The 20,272-nt window shown below is 48.5% G+C and overlaps 1 protein-coding gene across 1 annotated transcript in view; it reads right to left on the reverse strand.

Annotated features, from left to right (window-relative positions):
- mical2b (microtubule associated monooxygenase, calponin and LIM domain containing 2b) overlaps positions 1–20,272 on the reverse strand; it is a 217,785-nt gene that overhangs the window by 31,939 nt on the left and 165,574 nt on the right. The window contains 10 exon segments of the mRNA XM_084315549.1: positions 258–292; positions 889–1,226; positions 1,821–1,894; positions 3,149–3,335; positions 8,919–9,011; positions 9,230–9,331; positions 10,292–10,873; positions 18,198–18,344; positions 19,193–19,459; positions 19,907–20,071. Of these exon segments, the coding sequence (XP_084171675.1) occupies positions 258–292; positions 889–1,226; positions 1,821–1,894; positions 3,149–3,335; positions 8,919–9,011; positions 9,230–9,331; positions 10,292–10,873; positions 18,198–18,344; positions 19,193–19,459; positions 19,907–20,071 (1,990 nt within the window).

Genomic DNA, 20,272 nt, shown 5'->3' on the forward strand with positions numbered 1-20,272 from the left:
CTGTGGCCATTTTGCCCTCATGTCATGCCATTCCCACCCTGAGCATGATATAAGAGCCAAAATGGCCACCGTGTGAATATGGTCAACGGCATCACTGCCGTCTACTCCACTAAAGGTCATCCGTGCCGCACTCCTTAAGGTGACTGGTTAATATGCGGGGTTAGGAGCGAGGTGGTGGAGCTACTATATGAGAGGCCAATGCAAAAGAGACACGACGAGATCACGTGACCAGAGCAGGCCAATTGTCACCTTCCTACTGCCAGGCATCAGCCAGAGGGCATGGCATTGGAAACTTGAAAAACAGATTGAACGGAATGAAATGAAAAAGGAAATGGAATGAGACGAACGGGAAAAAGGTGTAAAAATTAAGAAAATTGGAATATGGAAGGGAAACACAAAACATATAAAGTGCTTAATATAACGAGGAAATAATAACGTCCCCCAGGCATTAAAAAGGTACAACGATGAAACTAAATAACCACGTGTTTGTGAAACGTGTGAAAAAAAAACAGTCCAAATGAAATACAACTTCAGCTGTGCATTTGAAAAGTACCCCCTCCCCCCCTTAATACTGTACAATAAGGCAAATTTATCAGAATTACTATTTTAAACAATATTTGCAAAAACGTCGTGCTTACAAGCTTAATTTCACTTCCATAAACACACATTCTTTGGCTGATGCTTATTCGAGCCAAAACGTCACACTAGAAAAAAATTAAACGTACGACAATATTGAAATGATTTGGATCATTGTCCTTTTATTAAAAAAAATTAAAAAAATAAAATTTTAATTTAAATAAATACAAATTAAAATAAAAAATAAAAAATAGAAAAAGAGGGTTGGCCCTCTAGGCGAGCCCAAGGCCCGAGGGCTGCTGCTGCTGCTGCTACCACTGCCAGACTGGCTGGGCCTCGCGGAAGATCTGTCGCAGTATCTCATGCAGCATGCAGAGCAGAGGCAGCGCCACGCTCAGCAGCTCATATAGGAACACATAGTCCTCAGCGCGGTGCCACAGGTGGGCCCCCACCGTCTCACACACACGCCGCGCCATCTGGCGTGGCCACACAACAAACAAGGCCCGGCCGGTGCGCCGCGGCCAGCTCAGGCCTCGCCTAAGGAAGGAAACCAGGGTACCTGGGGGCTGGGGCTGGGGCTGGGGGCTGCTGGTCGCAGAGTCACCGCCACCACCGCTGTCCAGTGATGTCATGATGTGCCCCTGGTCGTCCTGGAGGGAGAACGAGATGTGGAGACATTCTAACTGGAGATAACTCTCTACGACGTCATTAACATGAAACACTCGTTACTGAAAAACTGTATCGTCAAGTAAAAATATCCCAGAGGAGAACTGTGAGTGAAACTGGCCCCGGTAAATATCCAAACCCCCGCACGCACCCACCCAACCCCCTCAGTTTCTCCCCCCTCGAATGTATATCTTTTCTTTTATGATCTCCGTCTCTTAAACAGTACTGTATATTTGTATATCTTGTATGTCACACATGTCTGGATGTAACAGTACTGTATATCAGTATGTCATGATGAATTGAAAATGGGGGACCCTGATGTAAACATGACGAAAGTCTTTCTCAGGTCTGCATCCCCTTAAACAATTGTGTCTATTGAGCCGTACTGTATTTTGTACCCATTCTGCAATCTGTTAAATAACGTTTTCTATCAATCAGTCAAAAAGGCTGAACGTCAAGACCAAGCTGAGGGCCAGTTTGTTATATCCTGGACGTGGCCTCAACCACATTATAAATGGAGCCATGTGGAGATATAGTTTCACTCGTCTTTTGTGTGCGATTGTTGTAGCGCTGCTTACCGCCCTCCTCCTGACCTTGCCGTGGTGAGTGCTAGATTTGCGCTGAGCATAGTGCACCTTACAGTAGAACATCCCTGTAATGCAAACACAAACAAAACACAAAACGTTAAAACATACCCAAAGCATCGTCATGGTATAACGCATATATTATTATTATTATTATTATTATTATTATTATATTATTATATTATTATTATTATTATTATTATTATTATTATTATTATTATTATTATTATTATTATTATTATTATAACTAGATAAGGAGCAAGAGAAAAGAGCAGAGTTTCGAATATCAGCATATTGGAGAACATCTGAAAAACTACAATACGGGATTCTCATATCCAAGAGAAGATTGGGACTAAATTATAGTTAGAAATCTTGTAGTCTACATGTAGTATTTGTCATATCAAAATATCAAAATATCCAGCATGTGTCCGGATGGCAGAATTCACTACTGTATCTACAAGACCTTCCGTTTACTCATCTTCCCTTTATTAATTTGCTTAGATTTTTCTCAAGAATGAGCTCAGTGGCCTTCTTCATGTCTGGTACATTTTAGCATGGCGTTATTCACCGTCAAAGATGAAAAAAGATAAAATAAAATAAATGTATATTCTCCTTTGGTTCATTACAATTTACTCAAGCCTAGTAACAGACACTATTTCTGACACTGGGAATACATTCCCAGATATCCATAGATGTCCCTAGATACCAAGAACATGCAAATTGCCCTGTAGAAGTGGAGCAATCTTCCATTTACTTAGGTATGTATTTTTAGGCAGATTTCAGAAAATAGGGCTAGCTGGAGAGCAGAGCGCGGGGGGGGGGGGGGGGGGGGGGGGTGTTGGAGCGCATGACAGAGGATAGCGAGACAGATAGATAGAATAGAATAGAAATACTTGTATTATCCCGTGGGAAATTTGACACTGCAAATCGCTCTCTCAGTGTGGATATGTTCTCAGCTTTCCTTAGACCTCAAGACCTTTTCACTTCTTCTGTACGAGAACCTTCCTTTTCTATATGAATGGACGACTCAACTTTTTTAATTCTTTTCAGAATGCAACGGGGGAGATGGGCGTTTTCAGCCAGCAAGCCGTGGGAGGACAGAATTCCACCGAACGATTGCCTCCATAATACAAAACAACCCACAACGCAGAGATGGCCAGGAGAGGCGAAGGGAGGCCGATAACGACCGATGACGGGCTGAAGCGACCTAAATCTTACACTAGGGAAGGTAAATCACACAGTAGGGCAAACGTATAGAATATCAGAACATAACATTAGAATCTATGGAGGAAAGAGGCTATAGTTAGTGTATTGAACTGTACCCTGGTCCGAGTCAAAGGCATGGCCTCCCAGTCGCAGGGTGCAGTTACAGACGTCGCAGCGGAAACACTCGCGGTGGAAGAAGTAGCCCTCGGCGCTGAGTCTCTCCATCACGTAGACACGCTTGGTGCAGAAGTGACAGGTGTCGCTGCCACCCAGGCCACCAGAGAACTCCTTACGCACCACACACTGAGAGAGAGAGAGAGAGAGAGAGAGAGACAGAGAGACAGAGAGACAGAGAAGAGAAGAGAGAAGAGGAGAGAGAGAGAGAAGAGAATAGAGCGAGAGCGAGGACAGAGAGACAGAGAGAGAAGAGGAGAGAGAAAGAGAGAGAGAGAAGATAATAGAGCGAGCGAGGACAGAGAAGAGAAGAGAGCGAAAGCGAGGAGAGAGAGAGAGAGCGAGGAGAGAGAGAGAGAGCGGAGAGAGAAAAGACAGCGAGGAGAGAGAAGAGAGCGAGGAGAGAGAGAGCGGAGAGAGAGAAGACAGCGAGGAGAGAGAAGAGAGCGAGGAGAGAGAGAAGAGAAGAGTGAGAGCGAGGAGAGGGAGAGAGAGAAGAGAAGAGAGCGAAGAGAAGAGAGCGAGGAGAGAAGAGGAGAGCGAGAGCGAGCAAGAAGAGAGCGAGAGAGAGCGAGGAGAGAGCGAGAGCGAGAGAGAAGAGAGCGAGGAGAGAGAAGAGAGCGAGGAGAGAGATAGAAGAGAAGATTGAGAGCGAGGAGAGGGAGAGAGAGAAGAGAGCGAAGAGAGAGAGAAGAGAGCGAGGAAAGAGAGAAGAGGAGAGCGAGAGAGAGAAGAGAATAGAGCGAGGAGAGAGAGAAGAGAAGAGAGCGAGAGCGAGGAGAGAGAGAAGAGAAGAGAGTGAAAGCGAGGAGAGAGAAGAGAGTGAGGAGAGAGAAGAGAGCGAGAGAGAGAGAGCGCGAGGAGAGAGCGAGGAGAGAGAGAGAAGAGAGCGAGAGAGCGAGAGAGCGAGAGGATGGTTAGTGGTGGAGAGGAGGGGGACAAGTAGGAGAGCAGAGATAAAACATGCCGTCAAAAATACAAGGTAAAGTGGTTCTATTATGGCAGTTTCCCAAGAGACACTAATTACAACTCAGTCAAAGCCTTAGAAAGCCGTGCATTACATTCCATTCCACTAGATTACATCTTTTTTTTTATCCACTTTTTCTCCTCTTTTTCTATTTTTTTCCCATCCCAATTCCATTGTGCCAATTCTCCCCTCCCCTGTCTTGAACGTTGCTCGCATATGCCCCCCACTGGCCGGTTGTAGGGAGGATAGAAGCCTTGCATCACGTGTCCCCTCCGGTACACGAGGAGGCAGCCTGTCACATCTTTTCACCTGCCAGTGCGGACTCTCATTGGCGAGGTGTAACGTGTGGGAGGCTCACACTACCCCCGCTACTTCCTGTCTCTGCTGTGCAGGCGTCCCCAACCGACCTGTAGGAGTCGCTGTCCCCAACGTCCAGATTACCACCCATCGACTCCCCTCCCGCTAACTCTGCCAATTGAATTAGTATGACGGCCGGCCCAAGCCGGAGGCAACGCCAACAGCCGGAGTCGAACCCGGTGTCTCTTGCGTTGGTGACGAGCGCAATGTCCGCTGCGCCACCCAGCCGCCCTTCCACTAGATTACATCTATATTTTGACGGTGGGCTCTACCTCATCTTCCCCTTAAAATCTATACTTAACAAGGCTGACCTTTAACCTACGCTAACACAGGGAATGGAATAACCCTTTGCCCCAACCTAAAATCATCCCAGATGGTATCAAATACGCTCATTGCCTTCAGCTTGACTTCAGCCCGTCTCTCTCTCTCTCTCTCTATAGGCCTATAGCCATTAATCAACACAGTATCTTGGCCTAAAGCACAAGGCATGACTCTTTTCAAAAAGTTCACAGAAACCCATGATGCGTCATTACAAACCTCAGGGTGGAAAATGATAGTAACCGTTTTGGCAGATGGAAAACGGATACAAACCCAGACCTTACAGTGACCTTACAGTTTATTTACCCTCCAGCCCGCTCATAAAAAGGTCTTAATAAGTCATAAACACGAGTAGGATACATGAAGATATCATAATAACATATGAGGGTTTGTCATAGTCAACATTTGCTTGCCTTACCTCGTTTTTAAAAACACACAAAACAGGAAAATCATGCAACACAGATCTCCGTTAGCGTCACATCACTCTTTTGTTAGCCGCGTGCTTCTTTTTCCGTTTAGAAAACAAACTAAAAGCCACAGTACCTGCGTCTGAGTGAGTGTCTGAGTGAGTGAGTGAGTGTCTGAGTGTCTGAGTGTCTGAGTGAGTGAGTGAGTGAGTGAGTGAGTGAGTGTCTGAGTGAGTGAGTGAGTGAGTGAGTGTCTGAGTGTCTGAGTGAGTGTCTGAGTGAGTGAGTGAGTGTCTGAGTGTCTGAGTGTCTGAGTGTCTGAGTGTCTGAGTGTCTGAGTGTCTGAGTGTCTGAGTGAGTGAGTGAGTGAGTGAGTGAGTGAGTGTCTGAGTGTCTGAGTGTCTGAGTGTCTGAGTGTCTGAGTGTCTGAGTGTCTGAGTGTCTGAGTGAGTGAGTGAGTGAGTGAGTGAGTGAGTGAGTGAGTGAGTGAGTGAGTGAGTGAGTGAGTGAGTGAGTGAGTGAGTGAGTGAGTGTCTGAGTGTCTGAGTGTCTGAGTGAGTGAGTGAGTGAGTGAGTGAGTGAGTGTCTGAGTGTCTGAGTGAGTGAGTGAGTGTCTGAGTGTCTGAGTGTCTGAGTGAGTGAGTGAGTGAGTGAGTGTCTGAGTGAGTGAGTGAGTGAGTGAGTGAGTGAGTGAGTGAGTGAGTGAGTGAGTGAGTGAGTGAGTGAGTGAGTGAGTGAGTGAGTGAGTGAGTGAGTGAGTGTCTGAGTGTCTGAGTGAGTGAGTGAGTGAGTGAGTGAGTGAGTGAGTGAGTGAGTGAGTGAGTGAGTGTCTGAGTGAGTGAGTGAGTGAGTGAGTGTCTGAGTGAGTGAGTGAGTGTCTGAGTGAGTGAGTGTCTGAGTGAGTGAATGAGTGTCTGAGTGAGTGAGTGAGTGTCTGAGTGAGTGAGTGTCTGAGTGAGTGAGTGAGTGAGTGAGTGAGTGAGTGAGTGAGTGAGTGAGTGAGTGTCTGAGTGAGTGAGTGAGTGAGTGAGTGAGTGAGTGAGTGAGTGAGTGAGTGAGTGAGTGAGTGAGTGAGTGAGTGAGTGTCTGAGTGAGTGAGTGAGTGAGTGAGTGAGTGAGTGAGTGAGTGAGTGAGTGAGTGTCTGAGTGAGTGAGTGAGTGAGTGAGTGAGTGAGTGAGTGAGTGTCTGAGTGAGTGAGTGTCTGAGTGAGTGAGTGTCTGAGTGAGTGAGTGAGTGAGTGAGTGAGTGAGTGAGTGAGTGAGTGAGTGAGTGAGTGAGTGAGTGAGTGAGTGAGTGAGTGTCTGAGTGAGTGAGTGTCTGAGTGAGTGAGTGAGTGAGTGAGTGAGTGAGTGAGTGAGTGTCTGAGTGAGTGAGTGAGTGAGTGAGTGAGTGAGTGAGTGAGTGAGTGAGTGAGTGAGTGAGTGAGTGAGTGAGTGAGTGGATGATTGAGCAGAATTTGCCTCGCATGGCAGTCCCTGCTCACCGTGGGAGAGACACAGGAAGACTGCATCTCCGGGTCCATTACAGAGCGTTTCCTTTGTACAAGTTTGTACTTACACATATAACACACACACACACTGTATACGCTCTAGGGCTGTCCCTGACTAAGGATTTGGATAGTCGACTATGATTGGCCAAAATTTGCCGTTAGTAGACTATTGGTCGAAAAAATTATTTTGTATCATTCCATTTGGGCTGTGGGGGTGCTTAATGTCTGAAGGAGTCGACTGAAGGCTTCTTGTCCTCTGTGCAAAAGCATGCAATTGGTCCACTGATGGATACATCTTGATATTTGTCTAGTCTAGTGTGTTCATTAGATGGGTGAAATCCTCTTTCAGTGCCTCTGTGCCTGTTTTCGTAGGCAGTTAGCCTCTGGTATGCGTGCCATTAGCGTCAGCCACGCTTCTAGGCCTCTTTTCTTTTGGAAAGAATGATAACAAAAAATTAAAAGAAATTATATATAAAAAAAAAATTATTTACTATTCGACTAAGAGGTTGGTTAGTCGACTACGGCTCCTTTCGACCGATTAGTCGACTAAGCGACTAATAGGGGTCAGCCCTACGCTCACACACTAATAGTCACTTTAGCATGAACACACACACACACATGCTGCACACACGCTCACACACTCAACGGTCACAAAAAACAGGAGTGGTTCTTGTATAGTAAATAGATGGATATAGCAAGTTCGCATAAGGACACATAGTATAAATGTAGATTGTATAGTATTGTATAGTAGTGTACATAAGACCCAGTGCCTCATCCGTAGCTAACACTGTATTGCAGGACCTTAGCATGTCTTACCATGCTTTTTGTTAAACTTTATGTACATTATACCCGTTATGTCATATTCTTATTACTTGTATTATTGCACAAATGTCTTATTCTCATTCCTATTCTTATTACTTGTATTATTGCACAATCGCTGCGGGCATGACCCCCCGCATTTCACTGTATGCCGTGACAAATAAAACTCTTGACTTGAAGTAGCATGCTGTAGCCACCATGGGCCAACTAAACCAGTATCACAGTACAGTATCACCATGGGCCAACTAAACCAGTATCACAGTACAGTATCACCATGGGCCAACTAAACCAGTATCACAGTACAGTATCACCATGGGCCAACTAAACCAGTATCACAGTACAGTATCACCATGGGCCAACTAAACCAGTATCACAGTACAGTATCACCATGGGCCAACTAAACCAGTATCACAGTACAGTATCACCATGGGCCAACTAAACCAGTATCACAGTACAGTATCACAGTACAGTATCACCATGGGCCAACTAAACCAGTATCACAGTACAGTATCACCATGGGCCAACTAAACCAGTATCACAGTACAGTATCACCATGGGCCAACTAAACCAGTATCACAGTACAGTATCACCATGGGCCAACTAAACCAGTATCACAGTACAGTATCACCATGGGCCAACTAAACCAGTATCACAGTACAGTATCACCATGGGCCAACTAAACCAGTATCACAGTACAGTATCTCCATGGGCCAACTAAACCAGTATCACAGTACAGTATCACCATGGGCCAACTAAACCAGTATCACAGTACAGTATCACCATGGGCCAACTAAACCAGTATCACAGTACAGTATCTCCATGGGCCAACTAAACCAGTATCACAGTACAGTATCACCATGGGCCAACTAAACCAGTATCACAGTACAGTATCACCATGGGCCAACTAAACCAGTATCACAGTACAGTATCACCATGGGCCAACTAAACCAGTATCACAGTACAGTATCACTTCCCCCCCAAGAATACTGAATAGTTGGGCTCCCGTTCGTGCAGGAAGTAATGGCAACATCGCTGAAAGTGGCCATTAGCCATGTGTCTGCGCAAGCAAGCAAGCATGCGTTAGAACACGGGATCAAACTGTGCATAAAACCTTACGCCAAGCCAATGTAGGTACAGTACCTAGCACTATTGACGAGCTTTGTATGTATATTTAACAAACCGCGGCAGATTCTGAGGGTTATTAAGTCAAAAGACTTTAACCCTCATAATCCGTGGTGGTTCGTTATAGAGCTTTGTGTATGTATAATATATATATTTATATATTTTACACACGCACACATACAGCTCATCAATATAGCTAGTACAGCACCGTACTCCCTGGTCCGCAGCTTACCGGCGCAGCAGTGGGCCTGTGGTCCGTCTCATACATGATGGCCAATGCCTGAGCTTTAGCGTCTATGGCAGACGATACCTTCCCGACCGTACGCTAACGTCAACATCAGGAGAGACGCACAAGGGGATAGGAGGAAAACGGAGACAGTGGAAGGAGGGGAAACCAAAGAGAGAGATGGAGGAAAACAGAGGAACAAAGAGTGAGAGTGGATAAAGGAAAAAGTCTTGGAAGATTGTGAAAACAGAAACGTATTTTTTTTTAAACGCTGCCCAGTTATGAAACAACGCTCAGATGAGGGTGTTGCCTAGTACCTCTTTATCGTACTTGACGGCCCCAGCTGGACAACTCTCGCAGCGAGCGATCGGCGTCCGGACGATTCTCTTAGGGTTCTCTAGAGCGCTGCTCCCATTGCACTGAAAACAGTGACAAAAAGAATGTCCCTTGCAAGAGCATCCACTGTGAGCATAAATATAACTATAAAATACTAAGCTACAATTTAGGAGATACTTTCAGTTCAGCAAATAATAGGAGCACAGATCTCCACAAGGCGGTAGCCTATGCCTGCCATTAAAAGTGCCAGTTGTCGGAAATTGAGCCGAGGCCGAGACTTAAAAAAGGTCTCAATCGGGCATTCCAGAGTGTCAATAAGTGAACTATACTTTAACACAAAGGACCACCCTCTCTGATCAGATCTTTGTGATCTTGGTTAAAAAAGGAGTCCCATTATGCTTTGGGGGTTTTGTAGATGCACACAATTCTAAATGATTGCCACCGTTGACGATTGAATCAAACGGAATCTGGTCTACGTTGCGTTTGCTAGTCGTCATGATGGGTTATTAATGGAGGCCCTCGGACTATTTTCTGGAAGGAGCGCATAGCCAGACCTCTCTCCACGCTACATTAGCACTATGCCACCGCAGGAAATAAATCGAGTATGAAGTGATAACGTTGCTACAACCAACTGTACCTGGGGATATACAAAATTGCATGTATTGCATCCTTTATATATATATATAAATAAAATACGTGTTGCCAGATTTGAGAAATATTCGAGGATTCAGGTATTAGGCCTGCCATCAGCCTATGTGCCATGTTTCGTCCAAATCGACTCTGTAGTTTGTGAGATGAGTACATATATACGAAGACCGTTTCAAACGCACAATCTCCTCCTGGTGTACCGCCTGGCGAGGATAACAATGATTATAGGGTGGGATGGTTACACAGGGGAGCTGTGACATCAAGCATACTGGATACCAAGAGCGTTACTGCTTAATGAGTTAAACATGCAAGACTCAAGAACAGGTAGGGCTATTCTTTTGTGATCTAAAGCTATTTTTATAGAAGGGAAATTGCATGCATATGGCAGACTTTACCTCCTCATTTCCATGTTCAAGGATGTTCTCCCCATTACCACTTCTACGCATCTCGTCATAAACCTTGTCGTGTGCCCTCTCGTGACCTTTGACCCGAGTTCCGTCATTAGTCTTCTCACACTTGCCCTTGGGCTGAGGAGTACTAGCGAAGAGGGCGGAGGCCACTTTCTGGCACTTTCCTTTGTCTGGCAGAGGAGGAGCAGGGAGGAGAGGGGAGGAGACATTGTAGGCCTTTTCACATTCAGAGTCTAGGAGGGGAGAGGAGGCACGTCGCTGGGCAGTGTCAAAGCGAGGCGCAGAGAGACGAGAGGAGGTCGCGTCGCTGCACAAAGGAGGAGAGAGTTGAAGAGAGGATATCTTCTCCACCACATCACCACAGGGAGAGTCAGAGGGTGCAGGAGTGGAGGTTCTCCGTCCTCCTCTGTCCTTACGACAGGGAGGTCCGGGGAGGAGAGAGGAGAAGCAGGCCTGGGCTGTGGGTTCAGGGACAGGGTGGATGACAGGGCGGACTGTGGGGCTCTTTGAGCTAGAGGGAGGAAGAAGAGTAGGAGGAGGGGAGGATGAAGGAGAAGACAGTTCCACCTGCAGAAAGGAGGAGTGAGAGTAAAAAAAAAACGGATTGAAATAAAAATAGGTGACTAATCAGTCTTTAGGGTCTTAGTCGACTAAGACATTTACAGTCGATTTATTAGGGTTAGGGGCAGGTTAGGGTTGTATGGTCCCACTCCTTTACGGAATTTGTTATTTCCAAGAAAATGATAAGCAGGTCTCTCTGCCGTCACAATAATATTCACAAATATGCCTGGCTCTTTAATAAGCAATGGAGAGGTCTACAATAACACGGGGAAACACAATTTTACAGATTTGTCATTACTGTACAATCAACAACAAAGGACCAATAGTCAAACTAAGACCAGATTAAGTTGAAGACAGCAAAAAAAACACTTTAATCCTTTTATAATCTAACAAGGTGACACACAGATAAAGCAAGGCAGAGGTGCAGAGGGTGCTGAGAGGACAGGGAGAGAGCGAGACACAAAGAGACAAAACAAGTCCACGGCGTCTAAATTAGTTTGTTTTGGAAGAGGGCTCTTGTACACAAAACAAACAAGTCCTGATTGGGTGTTGACCTCCAGTCCTCTGGACCAATGAACATGTCAACCAACGACAGGACACAAGATGACACGCAGCCAAGCACATTCTTAAAATTATTAACATAACCCTGTGCATCATGCTAATTACTTTATAGAGCCATGGCAGAAATGAGCGCTGATGTGACATTCTTTAGGACACAGTGATGCTGCAACAAGATGACAACCAGCCAAGTGGATTCTGCAGAGATTAACATACCTCTTACATAGATTAGTTGGTTTGGAAGAATCAACACACTGATGATTAGTGATAAATGTAAGAATTCCTTGTCCAGACAAAGACGGATCCGATCTTTTTCGTTTATTTAAAAAAAGTTTTCCGTAAAAACGAAATCGTCTCAAGAAATAAGTGCGTGCCACAAATGTTTACAAAATAAATGTCTTTCCCGTTTTAGACGTCGCTTTTTTATTTTGAAACCCCCCGGCCGGAAGTGTTATCGTTGTTTTCGCTAGGGAATAACTTGTGTCGTCCGGTTCTGTGCTTTTGAGCTGACGTTAGTTTTCAAAGGATAGGAGAGAGACAAATGCAGCTACAGGCAATTGATGATGAGGAGGAGGAAGAGCTGCTGATTTTAAATCGGCAGGAGAGAGAGAGAGCGCGTCAAAGCCGTATATAATATAATAGCCCCGTGGTGTGGTCGGAGGCAGCTCGAACTACCTGTTGTATTAAATTAATTGATTGATATTTAATTCGTCTCTGTGTCCAGGCCTTTCGACTAGCTCCACCCGTGCATTGTAAACAATGAATGATGCATGTAATTATATTAACGTTACTGTGTGTTGTAGCTATGTTAATACATTCTGAATGACATTAACGTTAGTTGGGTATGTTAGTGCTAATGACGTTGATAGCATTGAATAGCATCAACGCTAGCTGGCTGGCTACAACGAATTCTCACAAGCTGGCATCGTAAAATCTCAACACCAGCCATGGGAATACCATTTACTAAATTATAGAGGCTTTTTAATCATCAAGGTAAGAGGATTTGTCATGATCAACTGAAGGCGTATGCTATGGAACAGTCTATGTGCTTGGCTACTTAGCTAGCTTATTTGGGTTTTCAGAAAAAGGCCTTCCATGTGACGCTAATCTCTAGCTAGTATCGTGTATTTCATCACAATAGCCTCCCGGTGTTTAATAAAAACGTATAACCAGGACATATAAGACATATGTATCATGTTTCTTCTTTGTTGACTGGGTTTGAATGCGGATTAAGAGAGAGGTGGGCCATCGTGTCATCGGTTCAGGAAAAGATGCGTATAGGCTTGTAAAGGCGGGAACGCAAGGGTGGCGTTGATTGACTGATTTATTGCGTCTTCAGATTTGTCCACTCTGGGAGCCGTTCTCAGAAAATGGCGTATTCAGGCTCCCAGAACGCAGTTCCGTGTGGATGAAAGCCGAAAGGTGCATACGATAAAATACTTTTGACGGATACAACCAAAATCGTTTTCGTCCGGACATTAGACTTGTGTTGAACCCTCTCAGTTGGTCTTGAATAACAATAGAAGACAACAAGATGACAAGCAGCCAAAACACATTCTTAAAGGTTTAACACCTTTACGTAATGCCCATTGGTTTGCTCTTAGTTATTCTGCACAGCAAACAAAGTGAGTGAGTGAGCACCTCCAGTTATTGGAGAACAACAATGGAAAAGCCTCAATATCACACAACAACACAACAAGATGGCAGCAGACACTAAGTGCTCAGTTTAGTAATGGGCTAAATAGATTGAAAAAGGATTCACAAACAGCCTCGACACACGTGCACACAAACAGCCATGTTTTCATTTGTTGTGGGGACATTCCATATACGTATATTCATTATTTACCCCAACTTTAAACATAACTATATAACTAATCTGGACCTTTACCCTAACCCCTAAACATACAATAGCTCATTTACCTTGTGGGGACTGCCCAGTATTTCCACCTGTGAGGACATTTGGACCCCACAATGGTAGGAAAACAAGGCCACACACATGCACACACACACACCTCAATGGAAAATTGAAGAATTTACTAAACTAAGGTCTGAGGGTATTAATGAAAGTATAAATGACATAACCAAAATAACCACTTGGAGCAATGTTGGTGTAGATGTAGTCAAAAGAAAGATGGGACTCAAGTAAAAGGTAGTCAAAGAGGAAAGAGAGACAGACAGGGAGGGAAGAGAGACAGACAGGGAGGGAAGAGAGACAGGCAGGGAGGGAAGAGAGACAGGCAGGGAGGGAAGAGAGACAGACAGGGAGGGAAGAGAGACAGGGAGGGAGGGAAGAGAGACAGACAGGGAGGGAAGAGAGACAGGCAGGGAGGGAAGAGAGACAGGCAGGGAGGGAAGAGAGACAGACAGGGAGGGAAGAGAGACAGACAGGGAGGGAAGAGAGACAGACAGGGAGGGAAGAGAGACAGACAGGGAGGGAAGAGAGACAGGCAGGGAGGGAAGAGAGACAGGCAGGGAGGGAAGAGAGACAGGCAGGGGGGGAAGAGAGACAGACAGGGAGGTAAGAGAGACAGGCAGGGAGGGAAGAGAGACAGACAGGGAGGGAAGAGAGACAGACAGGGAGGGAAGAGAGACAGACAGGGAGGGAAGAGAGACAGACAGGGAGGGAAGAGAGACAGACAGGGAGGGAAGAGAGACAGACAGGGACGGAAGAGAGACAGACAGGGAGGGAAGAGAGACAGGCAGGGAGGGAAGAGAGACAGACAGGGAGGGAAGAGAGACAGGCAGGGAGGGAAGAGAGACAGACAGGGAGGGAGGGAAGAGAGACAGACAGGGAGGGAAGAGAGACAGGCAGGGAGGGAAGAGAGACAGACAGGGAGGGAAGAGAGACAGACAGGGAGGGAAGAGAGACAGGCAGGGAGGGAAGAGAGACAGACAGGGAGGGAAGAGAGACAGACAGGGAGGGAAGAGAGACAGGCAGGGAGGGAAGAGAGACAGACAGGGAGGGAAGAGAGACAGACAGGGAGGGAAGAGAGACAGGCAGGGAGGTAAGAGAGACAGACAGGGAGGGAAGAGAGACAGACAGGGAGGGAAGAGAGACAGGCAGGGAGGGAAGAGAGACAGACAGGGAGGGAAGAGAGACAGACAGGGAGGGAAGAGAGACAGACAGGGAGGGAAGAGAGACAGGCAGGGAGGGAAGAGAGACAGACAGGGAGGGAAGAGAGACAGACAGGGAGGGAAGAGAGACAGACAGGGAGGGAAGAGAGACAGACAGGGAGGGAAGAGAGACAGGCAGGGAGGGAAGAGAGACAGACAGGGAGGGAAGAGAGACAGACAGGGAGGGAAGAGAGACAGACAGGGAGGGAAGAGAGACAGACAGGGAGGGAAGAGAGACAGACAGGGAGGGAAGAGAGACAGACAGGGAGGGAAGAGAGACAGGCAGGGAGGGAAGAGAGACAGACAGGGAGGGAAGAGAGACAGACAGGGAGGGAAGAGAGACAGGCAGGGAGGGAAGAGAGACAGACAGGGAGGGAAGAGAGACAGGCAGGGAGGGAAGAGAGACAGGCAGGGAGGGAAGAGAGACAGACAGGGAGGGAAGAGAGACAGGCAGGGAGGGAAGAGAGACAGACAGGGAGGGAAGAGAGACAGACAGGGAGGGAAGAGAGACAGACAGGCAGGGAGGGAAGAGAGACAGACAGGGAGGGAAGAGAGACAGACAGGGAGGGAAGAGAGACAGACAGGGAGGGAAGAGAGACAGGCAGGGAGGGAAGAGAGACAGGCAGGGAGGGAAGAGAGACAGACAGGGAGGGAAGAGAGACAGGCAGGGAGGGAAGAGAGACAGGCAGGGAGGGAAGAGAGACAGACAGGGAGGGAAGAGAGACAGGCAGGGAGGGAAGAGAGACAGACAGGGAGGGAAGAGAGACAGACAGGGAGGGAAGAGAGACAGGCAGGGAGGGAAGAGAGACAGACAGGGCGGGAAGAGAGACAGGCAGGGAGGGAAGAGAGACAGGCAGGGAGGGAAGAGAGACAGACAGGGAGGGAAGAGAGACAGGCAGGGAGGGAAGAGAGACAGGCAGGGAGGGAAGAGAGACAGGGAGGGAGGGAAGAGAGACAGGCAGGGAGGGAAGAGAGACAGGCAGGGAGGGAAGAGAGACAGACAGGGAGGGAAGAGAGACAGGCAGGGAGGGAAGAGAGACAGACAGGGAGGGAAGAGAGACAGGCAGGGAGGGAAGAGAGACAGACAGGGAGGTAAGAGAGACAGACAGGGAGGGAAGAGAGACAGGCAGGGAGGGAAGAGAGACAGGCAGGGAGGGAAGAGAGACAGACAGGGAGGGAAGAGAGACAGGCAGGGAGGGAAGAGAGACAGACAGGGAGGGAAGAGAGACAGACAGGGAGGGAAGAGAGACAGACAGGGAGGGAAGAGAGACAGACAGGGAGGTGAGAGAGACAGGCAGGGATGGAAGAGAGACAGACAGGGAGGGAAGAGAGACAGGCAGGGAGGGAAGAGAGACAGGCAGGGAGGGAAGAGAGACAGACAGGGAGGGAAGAGAGACAGGCAGGGAGGGAAGAGAGACAGACAGGGAGGGAAGAGAGACAGACAGGGAGGTGAGAGACAGACAGGGAGGGAAGAGAGACAGACAGGGAGGGAAGAGAGACAAACGGGGAGGGAAGAGAGACAGACAGGGAGGGAAGAGAGACAGACAGGGAGGGAGGGAAGAGAGACAGGCAGGGAGGGAAGAGAGACAGACAGGGAGGGAAGAGAGACAGGCAGGGAGGGAAGAGAGACAGACAGGGAGGGAAGAGAGACAGGCAGGGAGGTGAGAGAGACAGACAGGGAGGGAAGAGAGACAGACAGGGAGGGAAGAGAGACAGACAGGGAGGTGAGAGAGACAGACAGGGAGGGAAGAGAGACAGACAGGGAGGGAAGAGAGACAGGCAGGGAGGGAAGAGAGACAGACAGGGAGGGAAGAGAGACAGGCAGGGAGGGAAGAGAGACAGGCAGGGAGGGAAGAGAGACAGACAGGGAGGTGAGAGAGACAGACAGGGAGGTGAGAGAGACAGACAGGGAGGGAAGAGAGACAGGCAGGGAGGGAAGAGAGACAGGCAGGGAGGGAAGAGAGACAGGCAGGGAGGTAAGAGAGACAGGCAGGGAGGGAAGAGAGACAGACAGGGAGGGAAGAGAGACAGACAGGGAGGTGAGAGACAGGCAGGGAGGGAAGAGAGACAGGCAGGGAGGGAAGAGAGACAGACAGGGAGGGAAGAGAGACAGGCAGGGAGGGAAGAGAGACAGACAGGGAGGGAAGAGAGACAGACAGGGAGGGAAGAGAGACAGACAGGGAGGTGAGAGAGACAGACAGGGAGGTGAGAGAGACAGACAGGGAGGTGAGAGAGACAGACAGGGAGGGAAGAGAGACAGGCAGGGAGGTGAGAGAGACAGACAGGGAGGGAAGAGAGACAGACAGGGAGGGAAGAGAGACAGGCAGGGAGGGAAGAGAGACAGACAGGGAGGTGAGAGAGACAGGCAGGGAGGGGAGAGAGACAGACAGGGAGGGAAGAGAGACAGACAGGGAGGGAAGAGAGACAGACAGGGAGGGAAGAGAGACAGGCAGGGAGGGAGGGAAGAGAGACAGGCAGGGAGGGAAGAGAGACAGGCAGGGAGGGAAGAGAGACAGACAGGGAGGGAAGAGAGACAGGCAGGGAGGGAAGAGAGACAGACAGGGAGGGAAGAGAGACAGACAGAGAGGGAAGAGAGACAGGCAGGGAGGGAAGAGAGACAGGCAGGGAGGGAAGAGAGACAGGCAGGGAGGGAAGAGAGACAGACAGGGAGGGAAGAGAGACAGACAGGGAGGGAAGAGAGACAGGCAGGGAGGGAAGAGAGACAGGCAGGGAGGGAAGAGAGACAGACAGGGAGGGAAGAGAGACAGGCAGGGAGGGAAGAGAGACAGACAGGGAGGGAAGAGAGACAGACAGGGAGGTGAGAGAGACAGACAGGGAGGGAAGAGAGACAGGCAGGGAGGGAAGAGAGACAGACAGGGAGGGAAGAGAGACAGGCAGGGAGGTGAGAGAGACAGACAGGGAGGGAAGAGAGACAGGCAGGGAGGGAAGAGAGACAGGCAGGGAGGAAAGAGAGACAGACAGGGAGGGAAGAGAGACAGGCAGGGAGGGAAGAGAGACAGGCAGGGAGGGAAGAGAGACAGACAGGGAGGGAAGAGAGACAGGCAGGGAGGGAAGAGAGACAGGCAGGGAGGGAAGAGAGACAGACAGGGAGGGAAGAGAGACAGACAGGGAGGTGAGAGAGACAGGGAGGGAGGGAAGAGAGACAGACAGGGAGGGAAGAGAGACAGGCAGGGAGGGAAGAGAGACAGACAGGGAGGTGAGAGAGACAGACAGGCAGAGTGGGAAGATAGACAGGCAGGGGGGGAAGAGAGACAGACAGGGAGGGAAGAGAGACAGGCAGGGAGGGAAGAGAGACAGACAGGGAGGGAAGAGAGACAGGCAGGGAGGGAAGAGAGACAGGCAGGGAGGGAAGAGAGACAGACAGGGAGGGAAGAGAGACAGGCAGGGAGGGAAGAGAGACAGACAGGGAGGTGAGAGAGACAGACAGGGAGGGAAGAGAGACAGACAGGGAGGGAAGAGAGACAGACAGGGAGGTGAGAGAGACAGACAGGGAGGGAAGAGAGACAGACAGGGAGGTGAGAGAGACAGACAGGGAGGGAAGAGAGACAGACAGGGAGGGAAGAGAGACAGACAGGGAGGTGAGAGAGACAGACAGGGAGGGAAGAGAGACAGACACGCCTGGCGTAACCAACCGCACCTCTGACTCAACATGAGGAGGAAGAGGAGAGAGAGGAGGATGACGAGGAGGTTTGCTGGACGCAGGGAACTTGGAGCAGAGCATGACGGCCCTCTCTTTTATGCTCCTGCTCAACTCTCTAGTGGACGCTGCTCGCTGGCGTGCTCTCTGCTGGGGGAGAGGGGAAGACAAGGGAACTCCAGAGAGTCAGTTGGATGAAGGTGAAGTGGGGAGTGAACAGGAAGTGTGTGCAGCCTGAGTGTCTCCTGGCTGTATGTACAGTATCTCTCCACAAGTCTTAATAGAGAACGTACGGAACTGTGAAACTCTACTACACGTCGATTATGTCTCTGCTCCACGGCGGCACTGAGACAAATCCATGCACATTTATTGTACTTGGGGGAAATTAAGTGATCTCCAAGAGATCACAATCGTATTTGGGGGGGAAACTAAAATTACACTGTCCCCCTTGTGTGAAAAGTATAACTTTGTAGAGATTATGAAAGTTTGAGAAATACAGCAAAGTAAACCACAGAAGAATATGATACCATTATTATACTTTTTTTTTAAACATTGGTGTGAAATATTGGCTTGTTCTCTTGAGTAGAGAACAGCGGGACATCGGGGCAGCCATTACATTACAACGTGACGTGTGCATGAATTTAGCCATCTGCTAAATGATTGTGATGCTGTATTGTTTGGACAAATTTGATCCATTTTGTTTTGTGGAGAAAGACCTAATAGCCTAAAGCTGGAACACAGGTGCTATAGTAAACCAAGCAGAACCAACAGGCCCGACCCGCTACATTAAAAATCACCAATTGGATGTATATTGTACAACCTAAACGTTGTCATTTTGTTACAATAAAGAGATTCATTTTTTTTTTAAATGTCATGCCCGTCACTTCCGTCGCTTCATTTCTTTATGCTATATTGGGTATTAATATCGAACCCTGCATAACAGAGCCATCTCTGGGCAGACCCCAGACTGACGGAGGGACAGACCCACAGTTCACCTGGTCCGTGGCGTCTTCCTGCTGATCAGTCCTTAACCCCGACAGAGAGGAGGAAGAAAAGAGATGACTGCTTGAGAAGTCGGGGGAAGGAGAGGAGGAGCGCTCTGGGTCGTGGCGTCGAGCAGCGTCAGGGCTCGGTGAGCGGGGCGGGCGCATGGAGAAAGGGGATTGGCTGTAGCCATTCGGAGTGGGAGGGGTTTTGGGTGAATACAAGGTTGGCTGTGACACACTATTAGGATCTTCTAGCAGGCGGAGGTAGATGGAAGGCTGGAGGAGAGGAGAGGAGATAAGAGAAGAGAAGAGGAGAGGAGAGGAGAGGAGAGGAGAGGAGAGGAGAGGAGAGGAGAGGAGAGGAGAGGAGAGGAGAGGAGAGGAGAGGAGAGGAGAGGAGAGAAGAGAAGAGAAGAGAAGAGAAGAGAAGAGAAGAGGCATAAGTCAGAAGCAGAAGAATCATAAGGGAAAGAGCTTTTGGTCACCTCTTTGCTCCAACAAAAACATTCAGCTTGGGCAAATTGTTTTTAATTTAGGAGAACAGATCCATCTCTTTGGTTAGGAGTATGCAGCACGCACATGCAAACCAACGAGGGCAGGTGCCTCGAGCCAAAAGTGAGCAAATAAAAAATCAACTAAATGAATAAACACCTTAATCTCTTTCTTACACATTTATTTACAACAGCTATTGCTATGGGTGTGTGTGGAACAACGGGAGCGTACCTGCCACTTGGGGCGTGGAGGTGGTGGAGGAGGGGGAGGGGGGAGGTCCTTGGGCTTTGCGAAGCGAGGATTCTCTCGCTCCCCCTCCTCCTCCTCCTCCCCAGGAGTAGGGGAGGAAGGAGGAGTGGAGGCAGGAGACAGAGGAGAGAAAGGGTCTTCATCAGACTAGCAGAACGAGGAGAGGAGGGGGAGAGGTGAAGAAGGGAAGAGGAGAAGAAGGGAAGAGAGGAAACGGAGTGAACAAGGCACACCATGGCTGGTTTGGTTTTAGCCTGCTATATTAAAGTGGGCTGGTAAAGATAACAAATTGGGAAGGGGGGGGGGGGGGGGGTGGATGAGGCTACCTAACCACCTCATAAACATAAC

Source organism: Notolepis coatsorum (genome assembly GCF_963971535.1).
Source record: "Notolepis coatsorum genome assembly, chromosome: 6".
NCBI classification, from domain to species: domain Eukaryota; kingdom Metazoa; phylum Chordata; class Actinopteri; order Aulopiformes; family Paralepididae; genus Notolepis; species Notolepis coatsorum.